This window comes from Cystoisospora suis, assembly GCF_002600585.1.
Source record: "Cystoisospora suis strain Wien I chromosome Unknown contig_4404, whole genome shotgun sequence".
NCBI classification, from domain to species: domain Eukaryota; phylum Apicomplexa; class Conoidasida; order Eucoccidiorida; family Sarcocystidae; genus Cystoisospora; species Cystoisospora suis.
In genome coordinates, this window is record NW_027157196.1 from 496 (window position 1) to 19578 (window position 19083).

Genomic DNA, 19083 nt, shown 5'->3' on the forward strand with positions numbered 1-19083 from the left:
GTATGGGCTGCCGGAAGTGTGCGGCACCGAGCGCCTAAGGGAGAGGGCGGCGCCCGAAGAATCGAGACCTCATCATGGCAACACGGGACGTTGCCCAGCGATGTGGCAGGGAAATACGTTATCGCAGGTGGTGACTCCGTGAAGTCTCTGACTGCGTATGGGGGAACGGGAACGCGTAGTGGCGTGATCAGGGAACGGGAACGCGTAGTGGCGTGATCAAGGAACGGGAACGCGTAGTGGCGTGATCAGGGAACGGGAACGCGTAGTGGCGTGGTCAGCGGACAGAACGCCTCGTTGCGCGATCAGGGGACGGACCCCTTGTGGCCGTGCCGCACCCGCGGGGAAGATGGTGCGGTGTCGGAAGGTTGAACGTTGAACAGACGGGGGAAACTAATCTTTCTTTCCTTAAAAGTGACCTCGGTCCATGCCGGCCCTCCTTACGGCGGAAGGAGCAACCCACTGATCTAAGCGGTAGCGCCTCCGAGACGCTAACAGATTTTTCCCTCTTCCAGTGAGTGTCGTGCCGGCTGCTTGGTGTCCTGACCGACCGTCGCTTACTGTGCGTCTCGCTGGTGCTACGTGTTATATGCTCACTTCACGACATCTGAGCATTCGAAGTTCTTGCGGCATCCGTTACAGTTTCGGGCAAAGCTAAAGCACTGGCTCCTGCCCCTTCTCGTACACATGAAAAGCGGCAAGGGGGCAAGGTAAGGAGCGTCTCCTGCATGTGCCGCCTTATCGAACAATGGCAGCCCCAGCGATGCAGGCGGAAAATTGCTCCTAGGGCTCGGCCCAGCTGCGTCTAACGATGGGGATTGGCCGAGGGTTCTCTACCGTGTTTGCGCATGCTGTCCACTCGAAAAAAAAAGTTGTACTGTCCGTGGCTCTGTAGACTTTCGTCTTATGATTTCCTACTGCTTCGCACTCGCCCAGCGAAGGAGGGGTCGCGTTGCAGACGGGGACTCACTCGGCTATCAGTTCGCTATCCGGACCACTCTCTTTTTTTTCTTGACCCGGGTGGTAGGTGTGTAGGTTTTCTTCCCGTGTTTTTCCGTGTGTGCATTCGAATCTCGACGGCTATCGCAGCGTCGCGGTGGACTGCGCTGCGGTACCATAAGGTCCTCTGTACGGTGACAAGCAAATACCTTGACCCGTGTGTAGGCGAGAACAGTCTTCATTTTGCTTTTTTCTTTCTGCTCGCAGTCATGGATGCGACTCAGTGTTGTACGCTGAAGTGCGACCTCTTCTTCCGTGGGTGCCTCTCTTTTTATCTTCGCTTCGATTCTTCGGGTGGTTCATTGTAGTCCCGGTCTTGTTAGTTCGCCTTCCGAGCTGCACCTTGCTTTTGTGCGAACTCGAGCCGCACCCCGCTCAAGGGGGGTAAGAGTCTCAGAAACCGCAGTAGTACGACATCTTTTCTGAGGTGCAGGGTGACGGTTCTTTTTGTCTCCCCTCGTGTGACCTGTACACATCGTGGACTTCCGTTTTGCCTGTCACTTCATCGGTCTCATTCTCAAGTACGCCTGGGGTGAATCTGCACTGGCACCGCGTGGATTGCCCGAGACTATAGTAGCAGGCTGAATGCCTGTCGCCAAGCAAACCATCCAAGTATATACTTCGTTCTGTGTCAGGATGTCTACTACTCATCCACAAGTACGGGACACTGAGTGGGATGCGCTGCAGCGCAAGTTCGGGAATCTGCCGAAGCTTCCACCCGTTGTGACCGAAGAGCAACTGACGCGAGAAGTTGTAGACGCTGCTGAACAGGTTGACACTCTCGCTCTCAAGTCAATAGAAGAACTGAACGAGCTTGAAGATGACGTAGAAGAAAGCGTCCTTTCTCGGTATCGGCAGCAAAGAGTCGCCCAGCTGAGACAGAAACAGCGTCTTGAACGGTATGTGCAGGAGACATTTTACCGGTTCGGACAAAGAGATGCTCAGGGACGCTTCCTCTCCACTCTATGCTTTGCAGAGGTGTACACCTGTGTATGGTGGGCGGATACGGATCAGGAGAGCCTCTATGTTTTCTGAATCTGCCTGCCTTTTTTCATAGTGACAACTGAGCGGTCGACCGGGAGAATTTGTGTCGGAAAGAGAAAAAGAACGACTTCTGCGAGAGCCGCTTGGACGGACACTCAGGACGCTTGAAGGCTGAGAGACGGATGCATTTCGTGTCCGACAGCGATTGCATGGAAGTCGTGTTTTCCGCGTAACCGTACAAATAGAGAAGCTTAGAGTGTGCAGTTTTCCCGCCGACCTTCATCAAGGTAGCGGCTCTTGTGTCCGAGAGCGCCGGCGCAGTTCAAGGCTGCAGTTGCTGGATGGTTGAGTGGATTGCATGTGAGACCATTGGGACAGCAGTCGGGTTTCCGCCCACAGTCACAAAACGGTCCCTTGCACAGACATTAGGGGAATGAGCGGGCGCCGGTGTATCTCTCACACTTCTGTTTTGACCGAAGAACAGCAGATAACGAAAAAACACATTGGTCTCCCTGTAGTAGAGAACTCTCCATGAAGCGCGTTTGTCAAAAAAAGGATGAGGAAAGCGGGTTTGCTGTCTTGGTCAGTGCCGCCATCCAACGGTTCCAATCTTGACTACACCTTCTCCAAGCGTGGAAGGACATTTATTTTTATGCGATTGTGTGTACTGTCTGCTGCCAGATTTGAGGATGTATATCACTTAAGCAAAGACGATTTTGTAGATCAGGTGACGCGGGCGTCAGCAGTAGACCCTCTTGCCCCAGTGGGCACATCTGCTCAGGCAGAGAGCGACTCCGAAGACGATGAACCACGGGCTTCTACTCTCAGCTCTGGAAGCAAGACACCTGAAGAGAGGCGTCCCAATAGGAGAGGTACGTGGGTCGTTGTGCACCTCTTTAAGGACGGCGTGCCGGCCTGCATGGGGCTCAACGCCATATTGCCCGAGATGGCGAAAAGGCACCGAGAAGTCAAGTTCGTTAAGGGAGTCGGAAGTGATATAATCCCCAATTATCCGGACAGCAAGCTGCCAACTCTTCTTCTGTATCACGGCGGAACTTGTCAAGTGCAGCTGGCCGGGCAGCAGAGGGAGTTGGGTGAACGTCCGACCGTCCACGGTTTCGAGAAATTCTTAGGTGAGCATCAGGAAAAAGACGCAGCTGGCAGATGGTGACGCACCACGATTAGAATGTTACTCATTGGGCAGATCTGTCCTTACCATCTGTAGTTGGACAGTTTTGCAGCGTAGCTGCGTATTCTGCACGTTTAAGTGTGGCTGGCTGTCATTGCCAGTACGCTGACAGTGGCAGACGCGTCCACGATCTCCCAGTGCCGCGCTGTTACCTTCACCGTCTTCTTCCTCTCTTACTACCGTGTCGATGTATCAGCGTGGTTGTCGGTGGTGACCGTCCGCGGGCCTGTCGTCAGAGATCGAGGCCATTCCATTCAAGGGTGTGATTCTTCGGATTAGTTTGCCACTCAGTACAATTTGAGTCATTTGGACAGCTTCACGGGGTGTCCGGCGTGTTGTCTGGATCGTACCGTCGTAGCGCTGCTTGACTCCCTGGAGCGGACTTGAATCTGTGTCGCACCTACAGGAAAATATGGAGTCCTCAAGCCCGGCGACGAGGAGGACAGCTCCGAGGAGGAATGCGAATCCGCCGGGCGGGCCGGGCACCTGCGCATTTCGTACGACTCCCGAGCAAGACGCTGGCAAAAACAGCGGAAGAACGAAGAGGAAAGCGACGAAGACAGGGAAAAAGCACAAACCAGAGGCTACTCTTCGCTGCCGTTCGACGACAAAATCCAGAGGGGCTATTGACAAGTCCTGGCAAAAGTGTCGCTCACAGGAATCGTACGGGATAGACCGGGACTTGTACTTGGCCGCCGAAGTGACGACCCTCGATGTGATAGTGATACATGTGGTCTCACGTAGGCGGAACTTCATGTGCGGCCGGTTGCAGGGGGATAAATCTGCCAACTGAATGGGCCGCTCGTTTTTGAACCGTTAGTACCTTTGTGCTCTACAGCAGCTGGTGTTAGGCACTACGGTGCTTCAGCCCGGTCACTGGCCGTAGCTCGTTGAGCGGGGGATACTCGCAGATGGCTCGGCCCAATCGCGGGCAGCGGGCGTTCAGGTTTTGACAGGCAGCAGGTGACGGATGGCTCCGTGACAAGCGAATGGTGCCCCGTTGAAGGACGTAGAGCAGGAAGGATAGGTCAACTCCAGTGCGCGGAATGAAGTATTACTGTAGACCCTTCTGGCCCGAGATGCGCAGTGCGGGCAACTGCGGCGGACTGCGAAGACGAACAGAGATGCGCCCAGGTAACCAGTATCGGTGGTTTTTCCCGCAGGTTCCGCACTGGTGTGCAGTTTTCTATCTTTTTTACACGCGCATGCCTGACAGACCAGGCCCAGAGGACGCTCGCGGGGAATCGCCGCTTTTTTTTGAGTTGATTTCTGCTAAAAACATGCTGCAGCCATGGCAGGGAATAACCGCAACCGCTCAACGAGCAGCTCTCACGAGTTCTCCAGAAGTGACCCTCCTTCCATCGTTTACGGCGCGTCATGTACAGCGCACAAGAGACACTGAAATCCTTCGTCATCCACCGGTGCTCCGTGAGGGTGTGCTCTCCTGGAGTGGTCTGATAGTGGCAGCGAAGATCCACTGTGTCTTTTCGGCTTCCGGGATCAGGACTTTTCAATAGTTCAAGCCCGTACACGGAATGACTACCGAACACCTGCACTCCGGGCTAAGTAGAGGTACCGCACTCTCGGCCGGTGTGCATCAGATCGTGCAGAAGTGAAATTGTGAACCCAAGAAAGTGACTAGTTTTCAAAGCAGACAAGCCGTGAAACAGTGTCACGTCGCACAAGTTGCGAGGACAATGGGTTGCGTCTGATTCGTAGGAAGATATGCGAGTTTCTCCTGGCTGTCTGGTCTCTTCTTGCTCGGCATCCCGAAGCCTGATCGCGGCCCCAACAACGTTAGGCTGTTGAGGCAGTTGTTCATGTAATAATTCATGGAATAGCTGCATTTTCTTGTTTTCACGATGAAGAGACATCTAGACTGAACCAACCCGTCGCGTGCACGGTTGCGGCTGCATTTGAGTTACCGATAGCCAACGGAAGATAAGCAGCCAACGGCGTACTCTCAGCGGGGGGGAGAGTTACTCGGCTTTGATGCGAAGAAAGGCACCTGCGATTCCGTAGTTACGAGATATAAATAACACATTTACAAACTTCGGTCCCTCGCGCGAAGGAACTCCGCAGCTAGGTAACGACCTCGTACCGTGGCGTCAGAGTACCGGCGCGCACTACTAGCGAAGTTGACAGGCATGCCGCTTGGTTGAAAGCAGTCCCCATGGAGCCTACATAGATGTGGCCACGGCTCCGAACCTGTTCGGTCTTCGAAACAGCCTCACGCAGCAAAGGCAAAACGCTAAACCCTCCCTAATGGCTGGCTGACGCAAACCCTGTACTCTCCTGGTCCTACGGGTCTGGCGCCGCTTTCCCATGTAAGAAGTGCTCGGCTACTGCGTTGGGGGCTTTGTACCAGAGCGTGCCGTGCAAGGGAAGCTATGTAAGACCTTTCGACTGCCCGCACGATGCCCTGCCAGCCGGTCGCTACGGTGGAGGGTAGGGATGGCTGCAGGCAAACACACACCCGCCTACCGACGAAAAGGAGCGTCCGGGGCTCCTGCTGGGTACAGCTGGGTGTTTAGTTCTCTGGAGGAGGAAGCTATGGTGCGCGACTGGTGCTAAGGGAACCCTCGCGAGACAGACAGTAGCTGGTCCACCCCTATAGAATAATCACGAGCGTGAGATTTTGTCCCGACAGCCCACAGTGGACAAAGGGTTTGCAGGCTACCTTAGAAGCGTTTCATTTCAGGCTCTCAGCATCTGGCTGTCCTGTTCCATCAGATAAGTGCCACTTTCCTCGTCCGCGAATTGGTCCAGAAGCTCCGTGAAAATCGACGCTTGCTTTGTGACGGTGTCGATGCTAGGGCACTCGACATATTTGATGCACTTGGGATGAGGATCACGGCCAAACTGCGTCTGCAGGTACTCCGATGCATTCTGCAGCGCAATATGCTCGAAGTCCTGGTCACCTGCGGACATCAGTTGAGGCGACCGCCCGGACGATAATGGAGTACTGCCAAACCATATAACTGACTAGTAGGGCATTTGGTGATGTTTTTTCACTTGCAACGTGAGAAGCCACAGCCGCTCGCCACTGCGCTCTCTTGATGTGTACGTCGGCGGCTTGGACAGCCGCCCATCTTCAGAAAGCGTCGACAAGGCCGCATCGAATAGTCGCACGAGGTCTGCGCTTCTATCACCAAAGTCGACCTGCCTTTCGACAGTCGTGCCAATGAACAGTGCAGTCTGCTTTGAATGAGGTGGTACACGCGGATGCAGTGATCTTTTTACCGATCGTCATCACAGAGAGCTTGCGATTAGCATGGCGGCCTGCAAACTCGAGCAGCATCTGTATAAGTGCGGTGTCCTTCCAGTCCTCAAGCGGTAGCCCATGCGGTTCGCACATGTCTCTAGCCGACACGACGGCGATGCCTGACAGGCAAAAGTGAACCGCGCAAATTTCTCGGTTCGCGGCGGCGAACGTCGTAGCAGCACCGCAGCTAGTTGCCTAGGAGCACAGGTGTTGCTGTTGCAAGGTGTCCAGCCCTCTCCAGGAGGTTTCTGCACCGCCATCTGTCCTGGAGTGTCGCCCCGGCCTACAACGCTGCATGAGAGACAAGAAGGCTCAGTCAGCCGCGGGCAGCAAAACAGGTTTCTGCGGAGGGTCCTACTGTTGAACCCATGGTTCCTCCGTGTGGGTTGCACCTAACATATGACAAACTTGGCAGCCTGGTGACTGCCCACCATAGGCACACCCTGGTAGCGCCTCGCCCGATGCAAAACACTGGTTTCTCGGAACGCCTCGTGTCTGATCGCTGTCGTCCTACATTCGGTCCGGAGCATCTCTGTGGACCTATCAGACATTTCTACAGTTTAGCTTTGCTTTGTTCAGGCCTTACGTAGCTCGTTCACTGTGCGGTGAATGACTGGAAGCAGTCTTAGCGTCTTGATGAGCCCCACGGTGGTGGCGTTGGACATGATTGCAATTTCGCCCTTGTCCCGACACTTGAGCAGCAGTTTCCGAACAGTATTTTGAAGAAGATCCAGCTTCGGCTTGAGTGCGGGCGACTGCAGTGCCTGACATGGCTTCTTGCTTAGGTACAGATTCATGCCATTCCGACCGTACAGCTCACACAGCCAGTCCGTAGGGCAGAGCGTGTTGTCCCAGTCGAATACATAGTATCTCGCGAACTGGTCATTTGCTTGAGGCTGAGGGGCAACAGCCGCTGGAAACGCATACGCCTGCTGGCCTGAAGGGTAGCTCCGTAGTTCCTGGGTCGTGCCTGCTCGGGCAATCGTCGACGTTGAGCCTGGGCTGCCAGGACCATACACCGAAGACCCATTTGAAGCAACTCGGCACCCGTCGACAGCCCCACATGTCGTCGGGCGCTGCGGCGCGGTGAAGCCTGCCACTTGTGTCAGCACTTCGACTTCACCCTCTTTGCGTTCTATGTCCCATGGCGCTCCAACAGAATGTGGAACTTCGACAGGGTTGCCATTGACAGACCGCCGTGCAGGACTCTGAGCTGCCACCCCATTTGGCTGATGAGCAGGGCTGTTGGACTGGCACAGTGCTGCGTTCTTCGGACTCGCCGGAGACAGCGCACGAGAAGCAGGACCGTAGGATAGGGGATGGCCACCGGCCGCGAACGACGGCATGATACCTGAGGCTACTGCGAGGCCTTGTTTGGCTACATTCGCCAGTGAGAGGCCATGATACGCTGCCTGATCTCGCGGCGGAGAACCGGCTGGCGCTGCCAGATTACGCGATAAGGGTAGCGAGCTCCTGCCAGGGTTGGACACCGAGGAAGGTGCGCTTGGCACTGCCGAGGACGGCGCGCCTGCAGGTGGCGTGCCACGCCTAAGCCCCCCCGCTGTCTGGAGATACTCGAGCATGCTCACGGGGGCAGGGCGTAATCTCTCTTCCGTCTCCGAAGACACCCTCCCTTACCAGAGAAGAGGACGCGATCCTCCCTTTCTGATAGAACTTCAGAGGGTCTCCGACGCCTCAGACCGGCGTCACGTTGGCCTCTCCTCCGGGCTCCTCGGAGTTCTCGCGGGAGACAGCTTCCGGTTTCACCTCCCCGGCGCTGTAAGGCTTCACGGATAGCGGGGTTTTGCGATGCGATAAGAAACCTGCTACGTTTTCGCTGGTCTCCGCCGGACTTGACCCGTGCGGAAATATTTCGTGCCCCCAGTCTTACCTTCGTTTTCTTGTGTGTATGTGGAGCCGCCAGCTGCACCAGCTAAGCCATAAGCCCTGTGGGGCCCAGATGCAGCCCCCTGGCCCCAAGCAGAACAATCGTTTTCTTAGTAAGCATCGAGGCTCTGGCCAACGCCTCGAATGTAACACCGATTTGACATCCAGTCTAGTCTTGAAACCTGGCCGGTCCAGCCAAACGAGAGTGGGGGCATGCTCCAACAGGGATATAAAGTAGTAATTCCTCCCTTTTTTCGATCTGAGTAGTTTGGACAAGTGGGTTGACACCTGTTCTGGAAAGCTGCCTTTCCAGTCCCATTCAATGGTTTTTTTTTTTTTTTCACTCCCCGATCGCCGTAGTCGACTACCAGTGGCAGGACGCTGGACCTTCCCTCCCCCATCAGATGACAGGGTGAGCAAACAGCAGCCGCCTTCATGAGGATCTAAATCAGCTGCGGGTAGTCAGTCCCGACAGCAGTGCCGCGCTCACCCGAGTTACTGTCCGGCTGACCGACGCCCGGTCAGGCCCCCTATTTTCCGGCGGAAAACATAGGGTGTTGTAGGGCCGAGACGTTCCGATTTCCATTGTTGTAGCCATGGGCATATAGATATTTTTAGCGCGAGAAGGCGATCGCACACCTCACACTTTCTAACCTCAGGCGGCGCCGGTAAACGCCGACTTCAATGCATCAGCGTTCTACGAGTAACCAACAAGAAGGACCGTTCCCTGGGCACGCCCTGTACGGTGAGGTCAGTCGGGAAGTTCGCTTCCCGAGTTTCACTTTTTGAGGCTCATGGAACGGCAATCACTGAGACATCCCGCTTCTCGCGAGTCAGTAGCGAGAGCATACAGAAGACCCCTAGGGGCTATCAGGCCCAACCTTGTGGCACTAGTCCCAGCTACAGACAGCATCTCAGGCGGCGAGGTGGTAGGACAGCTGAGCCAGGTGATTAAGACTCGGTCGAGAGTCAGGTTCGGTGCCAGACTGTGAAGCGGCCAGCGCGGACAGGGGATTCGGAAAATCAGGGAGACGCCTCGGAGTCCACACAAGCCAATGGCGACTGAGACTATGGGATGACGCCTGAGTTTGATGTCTCTTTTCTTGTAAAACGAAATTTTTGCTTGCACCTGTTCCGTAACCATAGGTATACACCTGTGGTACTACTACGCGTATACTGACGTGTAGTTGAGCCAAAAAAAGGTGAGGACCAGCTGCACTCCGAGGTAGGCAGAGCTCGATTGCTGCTCACGAGCACAGGTGACTAGACTGGCTGCTGCCCCGCCTGAGAGGCGCGCCTGATCAGGGTAAAAATCCTAATAATTAGCGCGGCCCTGACGACGGAGCCAGCCTTCAGAGTGCTTGCGACCATGGACACCGTGGATGGACCTTTGGGCTCGTCAGCGTGTCTCCAAAGAGGGCACGGGGACTAGGCGGAGCGACACGGAAACGCTCAATAGCACCAAGCGCGCTGCCGCGGGTGCGAAAGCAGACGCTCTCCTGCATGGCCGATATAGGGGTCTCCATCGTGGGGTGTTGACACTCTTCTCTGTCTCCATAGCAAACTTCAGAGGCGACTCCTGGATGGCAGAGTCTACACAAGTTCTACGTACTTGAAAGGCTCTTGGCTACCGCCTCGAGCTGGCGGTTGCCGTGAGTCCGTAGGTAACCACACAAGACAAATGAAATTTTAGGTTACTCAGCTTCACACCCATAACTCTGCACGGACCGAGGACTGTTCGTTGAACCACAGGAAGCGAGGAGCCGCTACGCCATTCCATATACTGCGGCCAGGCCAGGTGAAAGCTTCACACTTCTCCGGAAAAGAACGGCCGCGTCGTCGGTGGAACCCTCCTCTGCAAGAAGCTGAGCCCGCTGCCAGAGAACAAAAGCTTCGCGGTCTTTTGGCGATGTCAGCATCGGGGTCTGCAGCAAAAGCGAGAAAAGCGATAAACCTCTAGCTGGTGCAAACCTTTCCTGGTATTGGTAGCCACCTGAGAATGGCCAAGGTGAGTCAGCCACGCGGGCTACTGAACAAACCGGTTTCCAGTACTGCGTACCTTCCGCCTGTAGAAGATGTCGGTCCGGATGATGTATTTCGTCGAGCCAGGGCCCACGCGCCGCCCCTCATGCATCTGTGCAAACAAGCAAAAACTCTAGGATACCTGTAGCTCGCCAGCAGACCCATTCATACGCAGCTTGACCGATCCAAAGAAACACCAGCAACAATAACACAGAAAGAATCACGATGTCGGCAACGGGGAGTCTCTACATACCGAAACCGAAGAGCAACACGGCGGAAAAGTCCTCATATACTCCAGCAGATCCTTCTCTAAAGCAGGAATCTCTTCGGCAACACGTCAGCACCCTGAAACCACGGGTGGCCCATATTCAGTGAGTCTGCGCCGTCCGCCTCCTCTCAGCTGGCCTTCACGACAGAGGTACCAAGTTATCCGCACACGGCGCGGACGAAACTCCCCCCCCCGTCCAGTGGGAGACGGGGTACATCATGAATGGAGATGCCTGCAGGCCACAGCGCGGGAGGTATGCCGGCAAGTGATTTCTCCAGTCGATTCTTTCTGCCTCAAGGATGATGAAGCCGCCAGCCAGACTACACAGATGCCCCTCTCTCAGACTGAGTGTACGCACGAGCTGTATTTCTTTTTCTTGGGAGCTGCTCAACATACAGGCTTACACACACGTACTGATCTACTTCTTCCGTCTTACCTAATACCATCCAGCAGCCTTTCGGACTATTTATTGAAACAACGAGGACAACAACGTCCGAAAAAGTGAACACTCCGTGAAACCGAATCTCCGGAGCACTCGGTCACACCGTCATGTACGGGCCCTCTCGCGCTATGGCAGTTGCGCAACCGGCTACGGCGAGGATTTCATCGAAAGACACTGAGCTGCTGAGTTTCTCTTAGTGAAAAAACCACCCGCCATGTAACCACGAGTTTGCATGTCTCTCCCCCGACAGGACAAGCCCGCACCTGCGTGTGGTAAAAAAACAACATTCGCCCGGCTCGTGCTTCGACAGCGTCCACTACCCAGCGTGGATCGGCCGTGTGCCTGTGAAAGACCAAAAAACGAAAGAGGATTTGGCGACTCAAAGCAGGCAGAGACTTGACAGCTCAACAGGTCCTACAGTTTGCCACCCTGTCGATACACGCCGGTTGGGCGTAGTACTCTACGGTGTGATTAGCAGGAAGAGAGTCTCGACAAGCCGTACATCCAACAGCACCGAAGACAACAACGTGAAACTCCCGTCTATCGCTGCACCGAACTGGCTGAGAAACAGCGTTTCTCCTCCGCGAGACCTCTGAAATGCTCGAGGACTGCCGGAGACTCCCGATTATAGACGCCTAAGTGACTCATGTTTGCGAGGCGGCCTCGACTGTCATGCAAGACGCCGGCATGCGTTACACAGTATGATGCCGTACCACGGACCACCTGGTGAACGAAGCGGGTTGGCCCCACGAAGCCACTTCGGTTGGCTGCTTTGTCAAGCATACCAAGGCTGCTTTTGCGCGAGGCCGGACTCAAAAGTAAAAAGAAATTGAGCCTCAGTGTCCAGAGTTCCATGTATCGTTCTCTTGGAGCCCCACTGGAGCCCTGTCGTGTGTATCTCGAAGGCGACCCCCGAGAGAAACCCGCTAAGGTGCGGCGACTCGTTGTGACCTGGGAAAGAGCACGGGACGGCACAGCCTTCCCGCGGTGTTTTGAAGCTCACCTCCCTTTGTCATCCTGAATCATCGGGCTTGTCTTTTGCCCATCGGCGATCACGAGAGTCTCTCCCCCATCTGGTTGCACAAAACGCGCGTCAAACAGGACAGTAGACTACGAGCTCCTACCTTCCTGACAACGGTACTAATTCAGACTCCCACTACTTTTCAAGTGTAAAACGAGTATACAATGTACCTACCTTGAGACAGCTCTCGCCATCAAGATCGCACGTATACCCTAGAGCCCGTCTGTAGCGCCCCGCTGGCCCGTGAATCACCACGTCAGCACTATGGTTGGCGCCCATCCCAGGCGGGGTGCATCTTCTTCTCAGTACACACAAGCTTCCCGAGTACGTTTGAGAGTACTAACGGACAGTTACACGAACCAGCATTGCAGCTGGTAATTACGAGAAACCGAGTGTCCACTTCAACATCGCTACTGTGAATAGATATGAGCGCAGGATTCCTTCCAAGCTGGTTCGCCTATATTAAGCCCCTGAGGCAAGATGCACGCGTGCAAGTGAAAAGTACAAGGAAGCTAGTAGCATGTGCGCTCTGGATGTGCCAACGGGGGCAAAAAGCGACCTAACACGATTCTGTCCGACACGCTTGCGTCCCTGCTGCTGGCGGTTTGAATCTCTTCTGCAAAAACCACGCCTCTTCCCTGACAAGGTAAGACGAAAGAATGTTTGGCGTTCTTGACACGCGCTAACGCTCAATAAGCTGAGTATCTACCGCGCCAGAATGTCCCTATTCACTTGCCCCGACAAACACCCCTGCAGTGTTTCATCCAGACCCACCAAACCTCCTTAGCCACATCTGACACATTGAAACATAATACCTCTACTCTCGGGAGTGTATGCCTGGGAAGGGTACAATACGACCTCGCCGACTGCAAGCTCGACCGTGCACCTGGCCATTGAACCGAACAGAGCTCAGGAAAAACACTCACCCTCGACATCATTGAGGTAAAGAACAGCAGGCCAAAGAGTGCGCGTGTTGAAGTCGACTGCTGTGCAACCATCCGTGTGAGGTCCGAAGTGCGCCCCATCAGTATACCTGCTCACCACACGTAGAGGGAGAAGGACAGACCAGCGCACGACCCTACTATTCCACTCCCTCAGTATCTCCGTTGAGTCTGCACTCGCATGGAGTCGCTGCCGTGACGGCTTTTACTACCGGTACACTAGCTGTACATGTTTGCGAAAGTACAGAGCAGTGACGGGGGCAAAGCTATGTTTCTGTGGTCGTATCGTGAGTTTATGCGACAGAAGGAACTCCTGTCTCGGCCTCTGCCTGCCGAGTTCGAAATCCTCGGAAGCACCACCAGCATAAATTGCGAAAGGAACGAAAACTGTAGCATACCTCTTTTGTAGACACACTGGACCAAACCTACAACGGTCCCAGTTCCTCAAGAAAAAAAGGGGATCTCAGCTAAACTAAAGCACAGCCCTTCTTGTTCGACGCACCCCTAGAACATTCTTAAACAGCAAGAAGTCGGCTAAATGCCCCGGTGATTCTAAAGAAAAGAAAGGTCGTAGCCCTGTTTAGCAACATAGAGGACGCACCTCGCGAAAAGCATATGCGGGTTCACGCCGCACGCTATCCAGTCCCCCACGAGATCACGTTCCGCACGCTCCTCGTCATTCTCGTCTATGGTGACCTCAGGGATCACCAGGTCCTTGATTCTCTCCTGCGTATCCACAGAGTCACTCAAGTCGCATGGTGAAACATCGACAACAGGGAGCGCTCCTGTCTGCCAGTGGCCGTGCAAGTGGAAGTAAGAAGAGACACACTAACGCGAGCTACCCGCCTCGCCCTGTTTGAAACATCACTACGTACACCCGTCTGGCATGGTGAAATGCCATGAGAAAAATGTTACACTCTCACACTGGCATCTGACTTGGACACAATGCTTGTGCAGGCACTCGTCTCGACCACTGTTGCTACCAACAGAATGACGGTGATAAATTTACTGCTATCAATCCTTGAGGAGCTCTCCTCAGAAGCGTAAAGCAACTTGTACGTAGACAAAGACTCCGTCAACCTCAAGCGCAATAAATGTCAGCCAGTGCCCCCTGTCTGGAGTGCCCGGGCGGTACGTGTACGGCTGCTGCTGAGATGAGTGCCCGTCGAACCCACTCGTACATACGAAGAAAGCCGTGAGTGGACACCGCACCGGAAAGGGAGTGCTCCATACCCATATAAGATCTGCCAGAACTGGATGAAAAATCTCCACTGTATAGGCACTGCGGTATGTCTCAGAGGCAGTGTGCGTCGAATCCCAATACGTGAAGCCTGGTCCATTTTCGACACGCGTCCAGAGCCACTCGCATTCCTTGGATGACAAAACGCCCTCCAAAAGAAATGCATCACGGAGCTCATCTCCCGATCCAGGCGAGGCCGGTGGAAAGGAAGAGCACTCTCTAGACGATGGGGAGAAAAGAAGCTGGGACGGAGATGGCGTGCAAGAGGTACGAAGTGACAGCTGAGGCAAAACGGCCTCTCGCTCTTGAGCTTCCGGTCCTCTCCCTCCTCCCCTGTTGCCTGAATCAGAGACTTCAGTTCCTCGGCGACAAGAAGCCGGACAAGCGGGGGAGCAAGCAGAACAACGGTGACCACGCGAGGACGCCGAGAAGACGTATTCGCTTTGTGCTCCAGTCATGCGACCTTTCACAGACAGGTCAACACGGACGGGACGGGGACGCGCCTCTAGCTTGCACACATCAAGCAATTCTGCCAGAGGTAGGACTGCATCTCCATCAAGCTCTTGTTTATCGACCACCTTCTGTAGGCGCTTCTCTTCAGTTCCCTGTTCACCTTCTTTGACGTCCCCTTGATATGCCTTCTCCTTCCCAAGTCGGTATGCGGGGAAGGGGGACCGGATGTTCCGTGTGTTAACGGAAAAGTGAAGGGCTTCTTCGGCAACATCCACTTGGTCAGTGCCAACGGCAGCCGTCCCTACTTCGTGGAGAGTTTGTCCGGAGACATTGTTGACGCCGAAGAAAGGCCGAAGGTATTCTCCAGCCAAGAAACTCATTGTTTTTTGCACGCCGCGAACGACAAGAGGGCAGAGAGGAGGCCTCGTCTAACCACAGGTATGGCGCGGACTCCCCCAGAGACGGCGCTCGTGTAGCATAGTACAGGTGGAAGGCATTACTTCCTGGGAGAAGGGCACCGTCACGGGAAATGTACTTTGCTCTGGCCAAGCTGGTCGCGCAGACTAATTGCGAGTTAACGTGGTCACACCCCTGAGCTAGTTTTTCACTTTGTGTGTCGAAACCCTATGCGTGCAACAAACCCCCTGTTTGAAGGACAGAAGTTAGTGGGGTGCCGTCTGAGATGACAAAATATCCTGACAAACCTTTTCTCCGAAGCCTGCGGAGCGAAAGGTCTTATTCTTTTCTGGACAACAAACCACGTCTGGGTAGTGATTCCGCATGCTCCACAGGGTTAGAGAACGAGGAGACGAACAGGTGAAGAGAGAAAACAGGACTCCGGCAGCAGCACTCAGCTACTGATGCGGCATGATAGAGAGAACCTGAGAAACTTCGGAGGTGAGCATACTGACGCTTCAACCCATAGAGTTATCACAGTCCGCGAAACTTAGTGCCTCCGATACGAACAGTGGTGAGTACTGCTTCTACTGAACGACCGAACGCAAGCTAAGCAGATGAAGAGAATGAAGGTAGCAGTGTGCCTACTCGCAATGCTTGAGAAGCTGAAAAATGCGGTGGCAGTTGGACAAAAAAAAGGAGGAAGCACAAAGCCTCGCCGAAGGAAGCGGAAGTACAGAAGGAGAGACGAGGGACACGTCTGGAGAGATCGCTCCGTCGCCACATTGACGCCGCATGCATGCATCTGAACTGACGAACAGGGAAGATATCGATCTGCTGCCGCGCTTTAAACCATGGCTTGATCAGCCCCGTGCCCAAGCATCACACAGGAGCCTTCGTGATCTTATATCTGCGGGCCAGGGCTTGACACACAGACTCCTATCAAGACGCAACGGGGGCTAGAGGCGCATGGTCAACTTCTCCGCCCGCAGCCTGCTGGAAGCTCCTCGTTTGACATCGGATGCACTGGTCCGCGTCTCTTGACCCGTGGTGCCCGAGCCCGTGATTTCCGTGCCCTACTCGGTTTCTTCCTTGATGATATGTTCGCTTTAGATCCTGCAGCGTCCCTGGCCTTCTGCAGTAGGACGGGACACTGTCAATCGACTAGCAGCTCTTAACGTGCACGTATCATGTAGTCTCGCAGCGGGGATGGCCCGCCCGAGAGAGTCTTCCCGTGTCACCCCCTCTTGCTCCTTGCGGAGTTCAGGAAATCATGAGATGCCGTCGAGGAGAGGGAAGAGCTGTCTCTTTCTCGACGCCCCCTCTCCTCTTTTCCGGCGGTCCCAGTCAATGCTCGGAATCCGCCTCTGGCTAAATGCAGCACCTTTCGCCGTGAGAGGACTTGCTTTCACTCGGTGAGCACCGAGACTCCCCTTGTGGTACGGTGCACGGCAGCAGCCACACAGGAGTTGCTCCAGGATGCCAGAACACAATCGGTAACTGTCGGAAACGACCACGCTCTTCAAGTTGGACAGAGCCCGTATGCGGCTGCAGCTTCTCCACGCGTTTACCGATCGAAGGCTGCAGTTTCACTTCGGTCAGATCGCTGTCTCCTCTTCTGCGCCGTTTCAGCTTTCTACGAAGGATCCGACAGCGCTAAATCCAAGCAGAGCACTGATTAAAAATCGTCTGGTCTCTGGGGAATGCCGGTGCCCTCCGCATCGGCTGTATGCAAACCAGAGGAGCCATCCGTGAGAAGCAAGCCACAGAGTGCTTATATACAGCAGATTGAGGGACAGTTTACCGACTCTCCGAGGCCAACAGGGGAGGAAGAATTCACAAGCGCCAAGCAGCTTGCCGGACAGAGGCTCTCCGGCGACACTGACTTCTCACTTGCGGCCGGAGAGTCTGACGTCGAGGTCTTTTCACGGCAGCGACCTCTCTTGCTCCGTAATCGCATTCAGAAATTAGGGTTCGATCGGTTACGCACAAGTCTGCCGGTGTGCTGGGGTGTGTGCTTTCGCGCCAGGCAAGACCTTGGTCGGCTGAAGGAACAGTGACGTACGGCCTGCAAAAATCGAGTGGGAGGCAGTGGCGCTTGACTCCAGTCTCCAAGGGGGTCACGACAGATGACAAAATCTCCCCGATGTGAAAACTTGGCACCGAGAAAAGTTCAACAGTTCTGCTACGTCCTAGCGTCCATCTTCTGCAAAGCTGTAGGTTAGCAGGTAAACTATGAAGCCATCAATCAGGTGACATTCTAGAACGGCTCGCGCGTAGAGTGGAGAGGTGAAGAAACCGTTGAGGGCTCCGCGTCTTTAACCCTCATGTCCGGTCTACATCGGAGTGGGAGAGACAAGCAGACCCGTACTACTACCTTTAATCTGCCAAGGCTTATTCACGCACAGTCTGGCATGCTCCCCTTTAGCTGGTCAGCCGGGGTGCTACTGATGATGCAACATGAAAAATGGCAGTGATGCGACATGACACCCGCGTGCGGACCTAAAGAGCCGTCCACGCGTCATTCCATTTCACAAACCTTCTTGGGGTTATGTTCTTGAAGACGGTGAAACGCGCTGTCCGCGACCGCATACCCCGAGCTCTGGGCACTCCTTCTTTGAACTCTCCGTCAAATATCAGGCCAACCCAGGTACTCAGTGAGCGGCGCTCTAATGTACCGTTTTTTAGAGAAAGGACTGGTGTGGGCTCGGCCACGAGTTTGCTCCCCACATCGACTAAGAGGAAAAAAAGAAGACGCCGGGCATACATCACACTGCATGCCGGGGGACAGTACTAACCGTCGTGGTCTGAGGCGCCGCCGGCAGACGAGAACCAAACTGAGCCTTCTACTGCGCAATGCCCCGGTGATATTCCCCCTCGGTACAGGCGAGTGGGAGAGAAAGATGGAACGGAGACCTGTTCTGTACGCCGAACTACAACAGGGTGCTGCGGGTCTACGGAGCGAGCGACTTCAGAAGAAGTCCGGCCTGCCTTACGCTGTTGTAGTATTCTCTCAACGTCAGGCGGTTCTTTCCTATCTGCGAGATGAGGGCATACACCGTCCTGCGTGCGACAGCCTCATCCGGCGTCAAGTCTCTTGGAGCATCCAGGTCGTAGTGCCCGAGCCACAAAACCAACTGAGTCTCCACCTTGGTAAGGATCGAGCTGATGTGGGCGAGCAGACGTGCTCCGCCTAGTGTCGTCTCCGCAGTCCTATTTGACCGGGTGTTCCCTTGAACCCTCGTTATCACCGCTTGCTGCTTCGCTGGCGAGTCAGTCAAAGCGGCGATAGCCGGCGGTATCGCATGTATCGGGGGTGAATCCGGGCTCTCCCCGAGATTTGCTGCAGCAGCAGCCGATGCACCCATCAGCTGACCCGCACTGCCTTCTGCCACTTCTTCCGCTTGCTGCTCCGTCCTTGGTGGCCGGGATCCCCTGACTGCAGAAGAGTGTGTCGGCACCTTCTCTGCTGAGGTGCCATTCACCCCGTGTCCTACAATAAGCGAGAAATTCCGTCGGTCGGCTTCAGCATTCTTCTTGATAATCAGGTCGAGCTCAATATCTACCGAAGTCGAAACGGTTTGACGGAAGACCCTGTCAAATTCCTGCGCAGCCTCTGCCTCATGCAGCACCTGATGTTGCTGCTGCGAGATAATAGCAACGTCGTCTTTCGGCTTCTCCAAAACCTCTGTGGTTCCTCTTTTCCCGGATCTGGAAATACGAGAAAGCTGGTCTTGAAGAGTCTTTAGCTTGTCAGCTGCAGAGCGCAGCTCAACAACGCATTTCCGGGAAGGTGCGGTCAGAGCCAGTCCTCTTTCCTCCAAGTCCTCGAGCGCACGCAAGCTCTCCACACTTAGCTCCCCCGCCTTTGCGCGTTCTTCCAGCTCTCGAGTCAAGAGAAGAAATTCAGAAGCTTCGGCGTCGTGTTCACGGATGACCGAACGGCGAGTGACAGCGAGTTGGGTCGCCAGCTCACTGT

General features: G+C 54.8%; 3 protein-coding genes across 3 annotated transcripts; 1 reads left to right on the plus strand and 2 right to left on the minus strand.

Annotated features, from left to right (window-relative positions):
• The first annotated feature begins 800 nt into the window (after positions 1-800).
• On the plus strand, positions 801-4309 carry CSUI_008053 (uncharacterized protein). The gene is made up of 3 exons (XM_068068192.1): positions 801-1895; positions 2662-3113; positions 3576-4309. Exons 1-3 carry the CDS (start codon positions 1582-1584, stop codon positions 3797-3799), a joined length of 990 nt encoding a protein of 329 aa, XP_067919830.1. The 5' UTR covers positions 801-1581; the 3' UTR covers positions 3800-4309.
• Positions 4310-7020: 2711 nt separating this feature from the next.
• CSUI_008054 (uncharacterized protein) lies at positions 7021-8358 on the minus strand (the record flags this gene model as incomplete). The annotated part of the gene is made up of 2 exons (XM_068068193.1): positions 7021-7875; positions 8073-8358. Coding segments are annotated over 2 exons (1140 nt in total), but the record flags the coding sequence as incomplete, so codon positions are not given.
• A 1678-nt stretch (positions 8359-10036) lies between these two features.
• CSUI_008055 (tetratricopeptide repeat-containing protein) lies at positions 10037-15822 on the minus strand. Its single transcript, XM_068068194.1, has 7 exons — positions 14249-15822; positions 13617-13741; positions 13001-13107; positions 12057-12126; positions 11317-11395; positions 10381-10455; positions 10037-10246 (listed from the first exon to the last, which is right to left on the minus strand). The coding sequence occupies exons 1-7, from the start codon at positions 15086-15088 to the stop codon at positions 10088-10090; spliced, it is 1455 nt and encodes a 484-aa protein (XP_067919832.1). The 5' UTR covers positions 15089-15822; the 3' UTR covers positions 10037-10087.
• Between the last annotated feature and the right edge of the window lie 3261 nt (positions 15823-19083).

What these genes read in the sequence shown, in the direction of transcription:
- CSUI_008053 (XM_068068192.1), top strand. Translation starts at nt 1,582, where the DNA reads ATGCCTGTCGCCAAGCAAACCATCCAAGTATATACTTCGTTCTGTGTC. An exon ending in CAGAAACAGCGTCTTGAACG is followed by an intron (nt 1,896 to 2,661) that starts GTATGTGCAGGA and finishes GTCTGCTGCCAG; the next exon opens with ATTTGAGGATGTATATCACT. An exon ending in CGGTTTCGAGAAATTCTTAG is followed by an intron (nt 3,114 to 3,575) that starts GTGAGCATCAGG and finishes TCGCACCTACAG; the next exon opens with GAAAATATGGAGTCCTCAAG.
- CSUI_008055 (XM_068068194.1), bottom strand. Translation starts at nt 15,088, where the DNA reads ATGAGTTTCTTGGCTGGAGAATACCTTCGGCCTTTCTTCGGCGTCAAC. An exon ending in TTACCTCAATGATGTCGAGG is followed by an intron (nt 12,127 to 13,000) that starts GTGAGTGTTTTT and finishes TTGTGCAACCAG; the next exon opens with ATGGGGGAGAGACTCTCGTG. An exon ending in ACATCTTCTACAGGCGGAAG is followed by an intron (nt 10,247 to 10,380) that starts GTACGCAGTACT and finishes CTTTTGCTGCAG; the next exon opens with ACCCCGATGCTGACATCGCC.